The following is a 17,375-nucleotide window of genomic DNA, read 5'->3' as shown; positions in this document are numbered from 1 at the left end:
TTAAGGGCCAATTTTAAGAAAAACCTGAATAAATGTGACTTCTTACATGAGGGCTCACTGAATGGTTTGAGGCTCTTGCCTAAGCATTCACCAGACAGCATTCCAGATGATGCTGTTTTTAATTGTTTGCCCAATGTATTGTACAGCTGACTTGGGTTTTCTTTAAATTCTGGTCATCTCTCTCTCTATATATAAGCAGCACAGATGGTCTTGGAAGATCAACCTGCACATGAGGGTGACTAGACTTTGAAGAAACATGCCCGTCTTTTATGGAAATACACTTTTTTGCCATCTGCCAGAGCAATGTATGGTAGTGGGAGGGAAGTGTTCACATACCTTCGTCAAAAAGTAATCAGATCCACTCGACCTTTGCCTGCATTCATTTTAGCAGGGTTGTGCATATCACTTGCTATGAACGAGACATTTTAATGTTAGTATCAGACACATAGTGGGGACTATTATCCTGACAAAACTGACATAGTGATTTGATTCAGAATGGAAAAACTTTGTCAAACATTTGTTGACAACTAGAGGGGTGACCGCTGCTACAATTCATGGCTGACTTTCTAAAAGAGGATAAGGGTGATTATGTCTGAACAAACCAAGATCCTGAGCCTAACTATTTAATGACATTGATGGAGTTAGGCTAACATTTCCCTTCCACTACCATTCATTATGCTAATCTAAACAGCAGTCTAAAATCTTCATGTCCGGCTCTGGGGAGAATGGTAAATAAGTGCATTTTAGTCTTACACTTTACATGTAATCTTACATTACATTATTATTATATATATATATATATATATATATATATATATATATATATATATATATGTTTATTTTTTTATTTTTTTTTTTATTTTTTTATTTTTTTTTAGCCCTCAATATATTCTTATATGCTGGAAGCAAATTCTGGTAGCTATTTGTAAAACTTTGCTCATCCTGACATCTGTTGTGGACATCTTGTTATGGTGGAGCACCCAGGCTTCGCAAGTACAAGAGGCAACCAATAGATTGTAGGAGACAGGAGTTACAAACAGGCTTTGCCTTCTGCCTGTAATACTAAACTGAGGGCTAAAAAAAATCCTATCATATGTAGGAACAAATTTGCACATAGGAATATTTCATGAATGAGGCCCATTGTAAAAAAAAATGCATGTTGCATGTTTTACTGTACATTTCACAGGAATTGTGGCAAATTTGGTTCTTACGGGGTCAGTGTTAGGGGGGAACCATGAAAATGATCATTCAAATGCAAAAGTAGCAGATAAATGTATGGAAAAATGTAGTCCATTAGCAATCTCAAAGGTATGTAATTTCTGTTTTGGCGACCGGGTACAAATATTTATAATATGTAGAGAATTATGTGGTTCATAAAATTTCCACCCTTTCCTGTTAAATGCTGTGCAGCTCTCTGATCCAACAGTAACATGCTGTCACAGCCAAGAATGAGTTCACATTAGTGCCAGTGTCAGAACACTGACTGATGATGATGAGGGGAGAATGAAAGACAATTAAGTGCAAGAGAGAAATAAAAGTAAACTTTTGGCTGGAGGTATTTTCAACCTGTGAAAAGGCTAATAATCATGAACCTTGCAAGGATGTAATTAAACTCTGGAAATAATGAAGTGAAATGATTTTTCATGCCGCTTGTTACCTTCCATATAAAGTGAGTAAAAGCTTGTGTGATTTAGATTTACCTCTCTTGAAGGTAGTACCTGTATAAAGGATGTGAATATTATCACCTCACCGCTCAGGATCAGAGGCAGTATTCTCTTTTACTCAAAAGCATGAATGTTTTTCTCTTTGTGTATTCTTGAAATAGCTTTATGGTTCCATGACCTGCTTTTGAACATCTGAGCTGCTGGTAAGATTGTTGTTTGTTCCTTTGCTGTTGTAATTTCGAAAGAAAAGATGTAATGCGTCTCTGAACTTGTTTTTTTGTGTGTTTGGAGTGCAAGCAGAAATATCTCCAGGGTAAATATCATATTTACATGCTGCTTAAATAATAGTGTCAGGAAACTTTTCACTGTTTCTTTGGGTGAGGCGCACTGTACAAATAGATTGAATTATGTGGAGTAGAGAGGAAAAGAGATGTGGGTGGGAAACAATGATGTCATTGGGTGGATATCTTAAAATTAATAATGACAGAGTAGATGAAAGAGGAAGGAGACAAAGATGAGCTGATGGAAAGTTGCAAATCAGTTTGTAATGACACTGTGCTATCAGTGAGCGGCAATCTACATATTACTTCTATCATCATAACAAAATACTCTATTAGCTCACAGCAAATATTCACGACCAGCCTGCATGGCAACATCACTCAAAAGCCTTGTTTTTACCACCCATGGCACTTTGAGAAAAGGAAACAAATCATTTAACAAGGAGTGTTTGAAATTGCAGCTGCACTGTGGCCTCACAGCAAGAAGGTTCTGGGTTCGAGTCCCGGCTCGGACACGGGATCTTTCTGTGTGAGTCTCCATGTTCTCCCTGTTCCTGTGTGGGTTCTCTCTGGTACTCCAGCTTCCTCCCACAGTCCAAAGACATCAAGAGAGGACGAGGCTGATTGATACTCTAAATTGACCGTAGGTGTGACTGTGAGTGTGAATGGTTGTCTGTCTCTATGTGTTGGCCCTGCGATGGACTGGTGACCTGTCCATGGTGAACCCTGCCTCTCGCCCGTAGCAGCTGGGATAGGCTCCAGCCCCCCTGCGACCCTTACCAGGAATAAGCGGAAGACAATGGATGGATGGATGGATGTTTGAAATTGCAGTAAATGTAGCCAAATGAGAGCTATGTGCTGAACACAGAGATGAGCAGTGTTCTGAAAATGTCAACATGCTAAGCACTAAAAAAATGTCAGGAGAGGAAACTTTTCAAGGCTGATTAGATGCTCAGCAGGAGTTAAAGGAAACAAGCATTTAGCTTCACATCAGGAAGAAATTTAGATGCGTTATCTTGACATTTTTAGATTCACAACAAATTGAAGCATAGAGGGTTACATCATTTGGGAACTTCATTGACACAGTCAACACAAGAGTAAACTCATATGTCAGGTTTACTAAAGCACCAAATGATAAGGGATGGATACTTTAAAAAGAGCTCCAGCACTCCTCTTCTTCTTATGACACCAAGACCAAAACACAAGACACTGGGAGAGGAAGTCATGTTGATGAGATGAGGAAACATGCAGGAGTATGGTGGTGGAGAGGGTGACTTGAGATCTTTATTAATGGCAGATGCAGAGGTCAATTTAACAAGTATAAAGACTGAAGAGACGTGAGCTGGATAAATCCTTGACAAACAGAGAAAAGCATCAGGGCTGTGGCAGGGAACTGGACTCACATGCAACAGAACTGTGATGTTTAAGTGTAAATGCAGTTGCATGCAAACCTGATTAATCAACTGCAGTCTAAATCCTACTTTTTTATAAATGGAACATGGCAACATTTCGGTAAATAGGGTTACATGCCATCTTTCCCAGTGTCAGACAGGAAGATAGATACCCCGCTCTCCTTTGTGTGTACATTAAAGGAACTGAGAGCCACAGCGACCAGCTGACTGCTATAGTTGGCTTAGCACAATGAGAGGTAGTGGACGGGCAGGTCAACATAGCACTAATATAAATAACAAGATGAAATGTGTGTAGACGCCAAGTCCTGACATACCCTGGGCTTTTAAAGGGAGTGACATGTGGCACTCCGATTGGTTTGACTGATGTGCCTGAAACACACCTATGAATAATCGGGTGTCTAAGTGCCTCTTTGCGCTGTGGTTTGTGCTCTGATTACGTGCCTCTAAATACCAAAATGAGGCCGAACATGCACTGAACACACGGTGCACACATAGCACCAACCACCTGGAGCCATACAGTGGCTTTTTTTTTACATGGAGCCCAGTGTCTGAACTACTTTACTGATAACAATGATTTTAGGCAGCAGCTCAAAGAGCTGCAGCTAAAACAAAACATTTGTTCTCCACTCAAAGATAGACTGCTCATTCTAGTCCTGGCCAACTGTGTAAGAGGGAATGAGGATGATTACTTTTGGGCAAACCCAAATCCCTAATCTTATCTGGTTGATTATTTTTGAAAGACGTATGCTTACACTTCCCATCCATTATCATTCATTGTGCTAGGCTAACCAGCAATCTCTGCTGGCCCCAGCTCCTTCATGCAGACACAGAGGAGAGAAAGGTGTCTATCTTGCTGCCTGGCTCTGGAGAAGATGGAAAATAAGAGCACTTCCCAAAAAGTAAGCATGTTTCTTTGATAATATGAAAGAACAACGTTACAGAAATTGTCTGTGTGAGCACAAAACCTTTGAAGGAATTGTAACTGTTGTATTATAAAAAAGGATATCAATGCACATTACCCAGACTCTGGTGCTCCAATCCTGTTTTCATTTTCTCTTTGTTACTCCCTTCTCCATTCATTCCTTGCATGAAGGCTGCTTCACAAATACAAATAAATCTGAAAATGCGTAAATTCCATCCACTTGTCTAGTGCTGTTTAGCGGAAATGTTTCAAACACATGGAAGTTAAGTCCTCCAGAAGGACGTGCACAGTTTTTCTCAAAGTCCCGCATCTCATCTGTTTTTTTGTCTTACCTCCACCTCTTGTCTGTTATGGCACATTGTGAGAAAAATTTTGAATTATTGTTTTAAGCCACATTTATGAGAAATGTGCTCTCCCATCTCTGTGATGCAGGGCTGATTGATTAGTCTTTAAAGGCTTTGCAAGGTTTCCAGGGAACCAAACAGAGTTCAATAAACTGCGCAGTGAAAATGGACCGCAGCGGCGGCTCTTAGAAACTCAAATAATAACACGACAGTAAAGTTTACCTTCAGACAAATTAATGTGGCAGACGCATAAACAGCGAGTGAGTGGGAACACGACCATGGTCTTGGTTGGTGTCTCATTCCTCTACAAGAGTTGAATTTTCAAGAGTTCCGGACATGCATGGGGACACACTGATGTACCCAGTGGTCCATGTGTCGAGTGAAAAGGGAGCCACTCAAAAACAGGCATGTTTTCTGCCTCCAGAAACTTTGGGCACAACCTAGCAACATGAGACTGAAATCTCACTGAAAATATATGCTGACAGACAAAGGGCACAGGACACAGAACCGGGGTGAGGCCTCTGTGGGTCGATGGACACATAAACCAACTTCTCACACATTACAAAATGTCACCTGTCGGTGAACACGCATTCAATTGGCTGAAAAAATGTACACTTACAGCTGCAGCATTCTGCCAAACTGACTCACCAGCTTGTAACCATGCTACGAGTACAGAGAGAACTGGCTAGTCGCATTCAGCCAGATGGTGAACATCTCCCAAAAAATCGGAGGAAATTATTTTGATGGCTTTAAAATGTAAATGGTTGTTTTCTCAAGTGAAATTTTATCAACACATACTAGTGTTTTTCATGTTCTGCTTCTGAGACAGTTTAATGAAATTCAGTTGGAGACTAGATCAGCTTTAATGATTCATATTGTCTTAAAGTCACAACATCTTTTTTTATTATACAATGTTCAATGGGTTTAAGCAACACTGTCTTATTTCCTCTGGGACAAAAAGACTTTGATTGCTTGGAACCTCCCTAAATAGGATTCATTGCACTCACTACTGCTTTTTATTCAGCCTATTTATCAAGCACAGATTGAATGTTCATCCTAGCACCCTCTCTGTCATAGAAACTCGGTCCTGAAAGCAGTAAATTACAGCGAGATCATCACACTGCAATATTCGTATTCCTTTTGACCGAACCGAAGCTGGTTTCAGCCAATTAGCACCAAGGAGCACTAAAGGGAGACAAGGATTTATTTCTCCTGAAAAACCTGACATTACCAAAGGGCCTTGGCATTGAGCGTGTCATATAGCAATATGGGAGAGGGTGTTATGAGTCTCGATTCTTGAAGGGGCTATTTTCCATCTGCTATCGAGGCTGGGTACAAGATTCCGTTGGTTAATTACATCCCTTTTCATTTCAACCATATTTGAAAGTGTGATGCAACTCTGTAGTTCATGTTTGTGACCTTGGGTGTTTTTAATAAAGATTAGTCAGACCAATTAATCTCATGCAATATATCCTTTTTTGCGGGTCTTAGAGACGTGACTGAAAAAAAAAAACCTAATGTGTGAGGGAATAATCAGTTTTCTGTGGAAGAATGTTTTTTTTAGAAACTACATCTCTTTAATGAGAACAGCTTTTGTTAACAAACAACAGAGAATATAAAAACGTGTCAGAGTAGGAAAAAAAAAAACAACCCTGCATGCTCTTCAGCAGATCAAGAAAAACTTTTCTTATATCAAGCAACAGCGAATCTCCAGGTAAACAGCTGGTTCAACACACAAATGACAAAACCGGTAGTGAAGAATAAAGCAAGTCTGCTGCCTCACACATTCTCCCTGAGGTGCGGATGTAGTAGACCAAGATTATTCTTCTGAATCCTTCAAAACATTTTATTCTTCAAAGATGTTTGGGACAGTACTTCCTCTCAAACTGGGCGACGTCAAACTTGCGAAGGCAGCCTTTGTAGTTCATGTAACGGATCTTTCCAAAAATGGGTCTCTCTGCCCAGCCCTGGTCGTGGATGCCACAAATAGACCACATGCATCCTGAAAGGAGGATGAACCCGGTGGAGAGGACATGAATTAGAAAAGAAGCCGATAGGTCAGCCACAACAACAACAACACGTGTAAACACATCCGTCCCTTACCAACAAAGCCATTGGGGTCTTGGCCATCAAGCTCGTAACGGTCATTGAGGTGCAGGGCAATTGAGAGAGCCTCCTCTGGTGATGTCGTCCACTCGAGAATCTTTTTGGCCCAGTACATCCTGAGGAAGCCATGCATCTTCCCCTCGGTCACCATCTGGTACTAAAATAACGACATGCAGCAGGGTAGAAGGAACCCATCATGGTTGTGCAGTTGTTGTATTACACGTGGCTGTTTAAAGCTTGCCTGTGTGTTCAGATAGGCTCATGTTAGACATCCCCACAGGTATTTGAATACTTCAGAAATTGTCTTTCATTGCTTCGGTATCTGATATGAGTACTCTGTCCACTGCTGCAAGATTTTTAAGTCATGAGCATTAAATGTGTTAAGATGTTGTCAAACTACAGAAGAACGACTTTACTGCAGTCACGCAACGATGACAGGAAGCTGAAGTCTCTGCAGTTTTCATCCGTTCCTCCAGGCTCAAAAAAAAAAAAAAAAAAAAGAATAAAAACTCTTTTTAGAGAACCTGGAACTCAACATTATTCCCTTGAGGCATTACCAAGACATACAACTTAACTTAAATATTGGTTATGTGCTTTCATGGCAGGAAGCAAATTAACTATCAAATATTCTACTCAAAACATTCCTTGCTGCCATTGTTAAAGCATCTGCACCAACACATATTGCTACTGTTTCGTTGCTCAGGCCGATATTATTGAGATATCATGTTAACAGGGAGGAGGAACAAACCTCATTACATAAATGCCGCATTTAAGACAAATTGTCAACTAATAGAAATACCTGGGCTGCGTTCCACAGCTTGTCATGGGTCTTGGCTTTCTCCAGTTGTTCTCGTGAGTACAGATATGGCCTCTCGTCTTTGGCGTGGTCTTTCAGTGTCTTCTTTGCCCAGTCGTGAGCACCTGGGCGCAACACACATACACAGAGCAGAAACTAGTTTAAAACAAATCCCTTAAGACTCATCCTAATGAGGTCACATCAAGATGGGGTGAAAGAGGTGACGTGCTCCCAAACCCTTAAGCTGGGTTCAAGAGCATGCGACAGAAATGTTTACAGCATGACCACGATGTCAGAGGTGTTAGAAAAGGGTGCAACATAAAAACAAGTTTTAGTACACGTATTCAACTCCACTGAGTATAATTTATGCTATTCTAACACCTAACAACTCAACCATACCAGGCTGATGAAGAGTCAAAAGAATCAGATCATCTGAATGAAAACCTCTTCTCAGTTAGGTGAAAACTTAGAACACTGGCATTTTTAAGCTCCACTGACCCTCCACACTGTCGTACTGCTTGTTGTAGAAGCAGAAGTTGTCAGTCAGCTCCCTGCGCACCACTAGCTCTTCAATGAAAGCAGAGACAGACTCCCCAGCTTTCTTCCCACTCTTCTGAACTTGCAGTACCACACGCTGGGCTGACAGGTGGCCTGATGGGGTGGAGGAGATGGCAAAGATGAGAAGAACAGATCATGGAGAAGTGCAATAACAGAGGCTATTCTATAGTGTAGTGTGTATTACTGACCAAAGCGGATCCAGGGAGAGAGCTGGCTGAGGGCTGGAGCGTTTGGATCATTGCGCTGGGTGCCAAACAATTTGAGGCGTACATCGATGAAGGACTCCAACATGGCCACTCCTGCCGTGGTGCCGGGTTTCGCCCATTCCGGCTCTCCCACTGTACGGTCAACCTCAAGAGAGGCCAGGGTTTCGTCCCAGTTGATTGGCTGTAAGGTTCAGACTGTTACCATGCATCCTGACGTTTAACAAAATGTGTAGATATAATCGAGGAGAAAAACTCAACTCAGAAGTAGAAATATTGACTGCAGCGTTAATATCAATCAAGATGGGGATATTTCATTTTGGAGTCGTCAAATAAGTGTTTTTACATTCTGTTATCAATAAATACTGTACAGAAGCTGAAAGATGAACTTAAGTATTTCACTGATGTCTAAATCCCATGTCAGTGAGCAAGCAGTGAATATTTGTAGGATAAATACTGAGTGATTCACAGTTCCTGCCAAGTTTGATTCAGACTTTTGTACTGACACTGGCCAACTTACTGAGTATATCTTTACCGTTAACAGCGACACTTACTTTGGCGGTTCTCGTCACTGTGTGGGGATGTTTCTCAACTGGGGGAAAGTCAGACAGGAACTCGGGTAAAAGTTTGTGTATTTTTGTTCTGATGGTTCTGGCAGCATACTCAAGTTTTGGTGACGCGACCCAGCATGGAACAATATTGTGGGCATCAACCTGTAAAAGGGAAGGACAGACACTGCAGCCATCGGGAGTATTCCAATGGATTGAAATATAATAAAAAGGCATAAAATGTGACTGAAGTCCGTTTAATCATTTTGGTCTTTGAGAAAATGATGGAGACATCATGACAACAAAAAGGAAGACACCAAAACAAAAGTTAGAAATCAAACAGAATCAGGACATTAACAATCTCCTCCTCACTATACCTGTATGAGAGGAATATCCTTCGGAAGCGTCTTCTTGACATCCTCTAACCATTGTAGCGGCTCTCTGAGAGGAGAGAAGTCAGTCACCACCGCCCCAAGGCTGCGGTCAGAAACAAAGCCAGGCAGTACCTCGCCCGCTGAGCCGTGCAGCAAATGGAACTGGATGTTTAAGGCTTTACATTTCTGTATGAACACAACACCACCACCACCACCACAACAACATGGAATACTCGTTTAGGAAACTGCCAGGGACATTGGATGTCATGCTTATTATGGTCTTCTACATCTAAACACCAATTGATCAGCTGTAATTATCCCTACCCAATTTTCTCAGATCTGATGCTTTATCTGACAATCGATAAAAAATAAAGTACTCAAGGCCCATTTAAAAAAATAATCAAATTATGTCTGCAAACAGCCCCGTCAGCGATGGTGCTCTGCAAAGCGTGAGCGCGCCCCCCTGTGTCCATTTTGCCATTCTGCATTCAACACAGATGACGTCAGGCACTGAGCTGCTGCTGGATGTTACGTTTAACGAGAGAAAATAAGTCAAGTGCAGAAGTGCTTATTTGTTATTATTATTATTATTATTATTAAAAAATGGTATTATTTTAGCAGCGCCACCCCCCCCCCCACTGAAAAAATACAACATTAGACAAACAGTTCTTGAAGTTTGTACCTTTGCGACTTCTTCCAGTCCGTTCAGCATGAAGCTGTAATGTCTCAGGGTGGACAGCTCTGACTTGGGGACAACCAAGCAGACACAGACGTGCAGGGGCAAGTTTTCCTTCACCGCAAGCCGCTGGGCGTGGATCAGAGCCCAGTTATCTAAACCACAAAAGGAAAACGCACCAAACATGTTACAAATGAATTCACGGACGAACGCGAGAGGAGAAACTCGTTTCCATTCATGAGATTACCCTGCACTCTGTGGTCTCTCAACATCCAGTACAGCACACCCTCTGTTCCTTGTTTGACCTTCTGTGTGTCCGATATAAAACGAATACGCTTTTTGCTGACTTTCATTTCCTTATTGTTTGTCCTTTGCTGTCTCAGAAGCTCCCGGAGCCATCCGGCGGCTCTCTCCTGCTTCTCCTCCTTCACAGGGGCCAACTTCTGCTGCTTGGCACCGGGCTCTTTAGCAACAGCAGAGGTAGCCTTGCGCTTCTTGTCTGACATGATGGTTCCACTGGTGTGTGACTGCAATGATCTGAGTCGAACAAGCTCCGAGAAACGCTTCGATGCAAGTGAGAAGGATGAGCTGCAATCAAACCACAATGATGGGGATCATGTCTCAAGTTACATCGCGTCCGTGGGGGGAAGTAGGAACAACACAAATGTGAGGAAAGGTAACAGAGATAACGTTAACCTTTTCGTTCAGACTAGCATCGCTTACCTCCACCAAAGGACCATACAGTGTAGCAAAAACTCCAAGCAAACGCCGCCGAACTCTGTGCATACACGATAATTAGAAACTAACGCCAAACGGTAGTCGTTGCACGCGGTTACAGTTTCTGCAGCTCGGTGAGAAAACACACGGGAAAGCGTACCGTGTGTTACCCTTACACAACCGATTAAATGGGCAGGAGTTTGGGTTTTGTAACTCACGGGGACCATTCCATTTAGCTTGCATGTGCTGCGACGAACGGCCTACGTCACAGAGCTCCTCCCAGCCAACGCTGGTGTCGGCAGCCTTCATGAATATCCTGGTTTCCCATAGTATGTTGGATTTATTCATGTGATTTACACCCAGTAGTGACTTGTTAGTGTCGAACTGGCTGCTTTGACAAAGGTTCAGTTCATCAAGTCATCCCCCTTCAGCCGGAATTAACATGCTTCATATCAACGAAAGCTAAATGTTTTCAATTTAAATGCACTGGTAACACATCTAGGGTGCATTCATTACAATATGTAACATATTTTATATGTATAATACTGCTAAATATGGATAATATAAGCATACATAGGTAAAAGGGAACGCAAATATTCTCTTCAACGATTCCTTTTCTATTGTTCAAGAATCATTTTTAACATTATAGTGTTATGTCAAACTAAATGGTAACATGTTCTCATATCGTATGGGCTTCACCCCAAATTTACAGGAAGTTTTCCAATAACCACAGACTGCCACCCGAGGTCAATGCCGGCAACAAGAAAAACGTTGCCTCTCTCATATGAGCAAGCAATAAAAATAGCTATATATATATATTTTAAGTTAAATTGTGAAAACACAAAAAAATCACACCTGATTTAATTCTTGGGTGTCATTATAAAATATTATCCCGATTGTAAGAGAGTAGCTGCATTCTTGAGTCTTGAGTTCAGAGGCACTTGTAACAGAAAATTTGATTGTAAAGCGTTTTCATGATTCACTTCTATAATGTGTTTGTCCTGTGGGACAACGTGTTCGGTCTCGCTGCTCTTCACCATGTTATCAGCAGCGCTGGACGAAGGACAGAGAGGAGGATGCATAATTGGCAGAATGGAATGCGCCTTTTGTTTTGGTTTTCTGGAACTACATTTACCACAATACAACAGGAACGTATTTCGAGCGTGCGCATAACAGTTTACGTCGGGGGGAGGTACGTGCAGCGTTAATAGCTTGAGGAGAGAGAGACAAGCTAGGCTACACTTTACTACTATATTTATCTGCTGTCTATCGAGATGAACAAGGGTGAGTTTACAGCTGGCCGGGGGAGAAGACCTGCGGTTCCCGATAAAGTCGACATGTCCCTTGGTAAGACGTGTAGTTAGCATCAATGCTACTGAGTAGCAGCTAATATTGGCAGGTTGTCAGGAATACTAGCTAACAGCTTGCTAAGTAGATGGATGGCATTGGAAGATTCAGACAGGGTTGTTTACAATGCTCGTATGATTAATTTTAACAGATGACATCATTCGATTGAACAAAAAAGAACAACATTTAAAAAGGAAACAGGCCATAATGAACCACCGGCCAGTCAAGAAGAAGGGCCTATTAGCCCAAGGAAAGGGAGTTTCATCGAGGAATAGTGGACCCGTCCAAAGAGGTGATCATTAACTTTTGTTTGTTTCTCTGTCGAAACATGTCCGTGCATTTTTAACGTTAACTAATGTTATTCAACTTAGGTGGCGTGCCCCGGGGTGGAGCGCCTAAATTAAGAAACAGAAGGGTTCTCCCCCTGCCGGGTCGAAGGCGTGGTCAAGGGGTTATCACTGGACTGGCAGCGAGGAGGCCAGCTGCTCTGCTCCGACGACCCAACAGAGCTCCCATCAGCCAGGTACAGCAGGATATCCTGCTGCTGTTCCCCCCAGCACAGTGTGTTCTTTCAGCCAGATGGCTGTTTGTAACTCTTTTCTCCTGACATCTTTTGTGTAGCTCAACAAAGACTAAATTTAGGGCTAAAAAGTAAATGAATGAAACCCAGTGTTTGCTTCACAAACCTTTTATCCATCACTGGCATGTATTATTTCCTGCTTCAGGCGTGCGTTATCCTGGTGTTGTGAATTCTTTCTAATGCTCTTGCTCTCAAATTCTGATTTCCCCCAGAGGACACTCGTATCCAAGAGTGACTGTCCATCAGAATCAGAATCCCTTTTTTTCTAACCAAGTTAAAAAACAAACAAGGAATTTGTTACAGGATTGCATTGCTCACTGTGCAGGGAAGGGAATAAGTTAGGTAAAAAAATATGAAGGAAAAATATACATTTAGTGGTACGTACAAAATAGGCAGTATATGTACAAATATGTACAAAAATGTGCAATAGTTACACAGAAGTGCAGGGTGGAAATGAAAAGTTCAGTATGGGTATTTTTTTGTTTTCATTTCCTGACACTTTGAATATTTACAGTTCATCAGAGTGTCAGCCTGTGGGTAGAAAGTGTTTTTTGTACCTGGTGGTCTTGGCGTACAGGGCTCTGTAGCGTCTTCCACAGGGGAGGGGATCAAACAGTTTGTGACCAGGGTGTGATGGTCCGCAGGGATGGTGCCTGACCGTTGCCTGACCCTGGACTGATAAAGGTCCTGGATGGAAGGCAGGTCGGCCCCGATGATTCTCTCTGCTGACCTGATTGTCCGTTGCAGTGTGATCCTGTCTTGTTTGGTGGCCGAGCCAAACCAGACAGTGACGGCTGTGCATAGGACAGACTGAATGATTCCAGTATAGAAGATGATGGGCAGCTCCTGTGGCAGGTTCAACTTCCTGAGCTGTAGCAGGAAGTAACACATCTGCTGGGCCCTTTTCCAGACAGTGTGGGAGGTCTGCTTCAAGTTGTGAGAGATTGGAGTTTCAAGAAACGTTCAAGTGTCCTCAGTAGACACAGTGTTGTTGAGGGTGGTGAAGGGGGAAAGCGTGGGTGGGCTTCTTCATATTGATGAGGTCCATTTATTTCGTATTTCCATAATCTGTATGTATGTTTCGTTCACCGCTTTAACCATGAAACAGTGAAGCAGTGTGACTACCTTCACAGGCATCAGTTTCAAATGGAAGTTCCTGTTTCGTTCAATACCTTCATAATAAGCATAAAAGTAAATATGTTGTAAATGCAAGTCCTAATGCTGATCCCCAATTGTATAGCGCACCTTAGCTATAAACAGTCCGATTTTTTAAGATGAATCCGCATCCAATTGCAATTTATATTAATCCAGAATGTGAAGTGATCTGGGGAATATGATGCTCTTGTGTTTGTGCAACTCGAAAAGCATGTTTTCTCATACAGTTGTGTAAATCTAGAAGGTCATGGAATTAGGAAATGTCTAAAAAATAATTTGACAAATAGATAAAAATAGGAAACTTGGGGGGGGGGGGGGGGGAGTCAGTGTCTCAGTACAGATCAGCTGAGAAAATGAATCTTTTGCTCGTAATTGACTTATCTTAATACGTGTTTATGCGTGACTGCTTAGCTTTACAATGGAACATTTTTTAAATTGGTTCATTTTTCCAAGTGTAAACAGACATTTTAAACAAAGTACAGTCAGTCTCTATATTACACACGTCTGTGGAGTTTGGACTTCTTCAGACTCTTTTCATCCTCAGGAGCCCATGAAGTTTGTATTTGTGCCATTGATCTTGACTCAGGACACACACTGCCTGGCCCAAAAAAGTCACCGCCTGGATTTAAATACGCAATTAGATACGAGCCTCCTATTGGATAAGTACTGCATGGGCGATTATCTTTCAGCTGGCAACAAGTTATTTAACCCCAACTGATGCAATGAGGGGCTTCTTTTTCCTAAACAGCCACGTCGAGAGACGCTTCCCGTGGTCAGGGAAAAGATGTTAGTCTGTTTGACAAGGGTCAAATCATTGGCATGCATCAAGCAGAGAAAACATCTAAGGAGATTGCAAAAACCATCATCTTTGATTCTCATTGAGCGTGATCAGCAATCGCTTAAACGTTTGGTGAAATCAAATCAAAGAAAAACAGCAGTAGAACTCTGGGCTGTGTTTAATAGTGAAAGTAAGAGCATTTCCACACGCACAATGCGAAGAGAACTCAAGGGATTGGGACTGAACAGCTGTGTAGCCTCAAGAAAACCAATAATCAGTGAGGCCAACTGGGAAAAAAAACACTTCAATTTGCTAGGGAGCATAAAAGTTGGACTCTGGAGCAATGGAAGAAGGTCATGTGGTCTGATGAGTCCAGATTTACCCTGTTCCAGAGTGATGGGCGCATCAGGGTAAGAAGAGAGGCAGATGAAGTGATGCACCCATCATGCCTGAGGGGGCAGTGCTATGATCTGGGGTTGCTGCAGTTGGTCAGGTCTAGGTTCAGCAACAGTTTGTGCTATAAGAATGAGGTCAGCTGACTACCTGAATATACTGAATGACCAGGTTAATCCAATCAATGGATTTTTTCTTCCCTGATGGCACTGGCATATTCCAAGATGGCAATGCCAGGATTCATCAGGCTCAAATTGTGAAAGAGTGGTTCAGGGAGCATGAGGCATCATTTGGATGGGCTACCACAGATTCCTGTCCTTAACCCCTTTGGGAATCTTTGGGATGGGCTGGAGAAGGGTTCGCGCAGTGGTCGGGATCTCCCATCATCAATACAAGATCTTGGTGCACCATTGATGCAACACTGGATGGAAATAAATCTTGTTACATTGCAGAAGCTTATCAAAACAATCCACAATGAATGTGTGCCATGATCAAAGCTAAAGGCGGTCCAACAAAATATTGGTGTATGACCTTTTTTTTGGTGATGATTTTTTTTTTTTCTTTTTGCCTGGCATTGTTGTCACTCAGCTTTTCAGAATGTTTGCAGTTGTCGAGATCTACTGGAAGGATTATCTACTGTGTCTCTGTACATAGAGAACAAGACAGAAGCCGAGGCCCTTCATTCCTCGTACCGAAAGCCAGTTTAGGAAGCCTGTTGTCCAGAGGAGGCCGTACAGGCAGCCAGAGCCACAGGGAAGTCAGAACACTACTTCAGTCAGGAGACCATTTCAGCTGCGGCGGCGGTGAGGAAAATGTGTACATAGCCCCTAATGCACCCGTGACCATGTATCGTCTGATTACAGTCAGAGATATGCAAGCTGTGTCATAATATAAAAAAAAATGTTACCTTCCCCTTGTACAGACCCCTACCGCCTGTCCAGCAGACACAGAGGGAAGCACGCCAGGCAACATTTCTTTTTCACAGAGGACTCAAGGTACCCTCTGTTTTTCTCATAGCAAGTGACTCATGTACCTGGAAGCAAATCTAAATATCAGTTGTTCCACGTGTCAGGTACAAGCCCAGGTGCAGAAGCCGAGTCTTCACACTGCTCCAGCCCGGACCCGGCAGTGAGTTTTCACCCATGTTTCATTTAAGGTTGGGTCGGTTGTTTGTGTGGGGTGTGATGCACTTTTTCTGTTTATCCACTAGGTGGCGTACATCGACAACCACCAATGGAATCTTGACCGTATCCATTGACAACCCCACAGCCAGGACTCAGCCTGAGTAAATATCACTCCACATTATCTGTTGTCAAGTGTTTCAAACAGAGCTCTTATCTTTGTTCAGTCTAACAGAGTGGTCTATTTTGCACATAAGGGTGGAATTTTTGGTTTTAACATCCCATTCATGACTAGGCCTCCCTCCGCTTGGACGCTGCATCCTCCGGTTGCCACCTCTGCGCCTGTCAAGGCGGAAACGTTGGAGAAGAAAATCCCAAAGGGAGTCCCTCTGCAGTTTGACATCAACAGTGTTGGGAAACCGGTGAGAGCTCAAATGTTTTCTTTGAATTTTCACTCAAACTGTTTGCATGGTTTTTGTCATATCAATTAGGTAACGCCTGTATTTTGAATTTCCACAGCAGACGTCAATGACCTTGAATGAGCGATTCAGGATCTTGAAAGACCGGCGCACGGCCACATCTCAAAGCAGTAAAGGCAGCCGGTTTGTTACCGTGGGTTAGCCTGCAAGAAGAGTGATGGCGCTTTTGTCTTTCCCAGACCCTCACAGTGAACTCCACGTCTATCTGACAGATGCATGGATGGGATACCCACTGACTGATGGGACTAACGGGTACTGAGAACTCAAGAGTCAGGGGAAGCTTCGCTGTCCATTTCATTGTATTCAGCTGTTTGTGTATGAATACGGAGCAAGAGTCCCCGCCCCCTCTGGACATGGATGTTGACATGAAGAATGTCTGCAAGAATTTTTTTGAAGAGATAACTGTGTTTAGGGAGGCATGTACCTTTTTTGAGACTTGTTTTGTAATGTTTCCTCCAATAAATGGATTTCTCTAAAGAAATATGGTTTAACTCTCTGGAGCAGCCCAGACTAAGTCTTTTGAGAATTTAACTTTAACTGTGATGACAGGACAGCTTGTCCAACAAAACGTGTAGGCTTTACCTCCGAAAATGGGAAGGATGAAAAATGTGAAGGTTGTCTCAATTAATGACTGGTTTCTGAACCCTTTTTTTCATTTAACTCAGACGTGCCCTGCAATGTCACAAGGAAAAACCGCCGACACCACAGTGGTTAGAACCCATGATGTGAGCTTTGACAATCAAAATCTCGAGCGATTCCATATGTATGGCTTGAACAAGAATGGTACCTGGGTGCACGGAGATTACAAACAGAACCCAGAGGTTTGATTATACAAACAAGTGTGCATTTTACTCTCTTAAATTTAAAAAAAAAAAGAAAAGCATACAAAACCAAAGTTGCCCACCCCTGCAATAAACTGAAACA

The 17,375-nt window shown here is 42.4% G+C and overlaps 2 protein-coding genes across 3 annotated transcripts; one reads left to right on the top strand and one right to left on the bottom strand.

Annotated features, from left to right (window-relative positions):
• Positions 1-5,487: 5,487 nt before the first annotated feature.
• cpdp (CPD photolyase) lies at positions 5,488-10,858 on the bottom strand. Its single transcript, XM_086204881.1, has 10 exons — positions 10,605-10,858; positions 10,129-10,469; positions 9,888-10,036; positions 9,209-9,391; positions 8,838-8,996; positions 8,269-8,467; positions 8,021-8,173; positions 7,526-7,647; positions 6,724-6,883; positions 5,488-6,622 (listed from the first exon to the last, which is right to left on the bottom strand). Exons 1-10 carry the CDS (start codon positions 10,823-10,825, stop codon positions 6,474-6,476), a joined length of 1,836 nt encoding a protein of 611 aa, XP_086061007.1. The 5' UTR covers positions 10,826-10,858; the 3' UTR covers positions 5,488-6,473.
• Positions 10,859-11,750: 892 nt separating this feature from the next.
• LOC147261246 (UAP56-interacting factor-like) lies at positions 11,751-16,944 on the top strand. Of its 2 annotated transcripts, none has more exons than XM_086204879.1 (9): positions 11,751-11,945; positions 12,097-12,237; positions 12,317-12,468; positions 15,506-15,654; positions 15,774-15,846; positions 15,924-15,979; positions 16,062-16,136; positions 16,268-16,394; positions 16,495-16,944. In XM_086204879.1, the coding sequence occupies exons 1-9, from the start codon at positions 11,873-11,875 to the stop codon at positions 16,591-16,593; spliced, it is 945 nt and encodes a 314-aa protein (XP_086061005.1). In that variant the 5' UTR covers positions 11,751-11,872; the 3' UTR covers positions 16,594-16,944. The 2 variants fall into 2 exon arrangements, with proteins under 2 accessions (XP_086061005.1, XP_086061004.1); XM_086204878.1 differs by having other exon boundaries at positions 11,752-11,945; positions 16,492-16,938.
• Positions 16,945-17,375: the final 431 nt, after the last annotated feature.

Source organism: Aulostomus chinensis, chromosome 5 (genome assembly GCF_037954235.1).
Source record: "Aulostomus chinensis isolate RoL2024-O1b breed Wild chromosome 5, RoL_Achi_v1.0, whole genome shotgun sequence".
NCBI lineage: Eukaryota > Metazoa > Chordata > Actinopteri > Syngnathiformes > Aulostomidae > Aulostomus > Aulostomus chinensis.
Note: the sequence above shows the minus strand (reverse complement) of the source record. Positions and strands in the feature narration are given on the sequence as shown.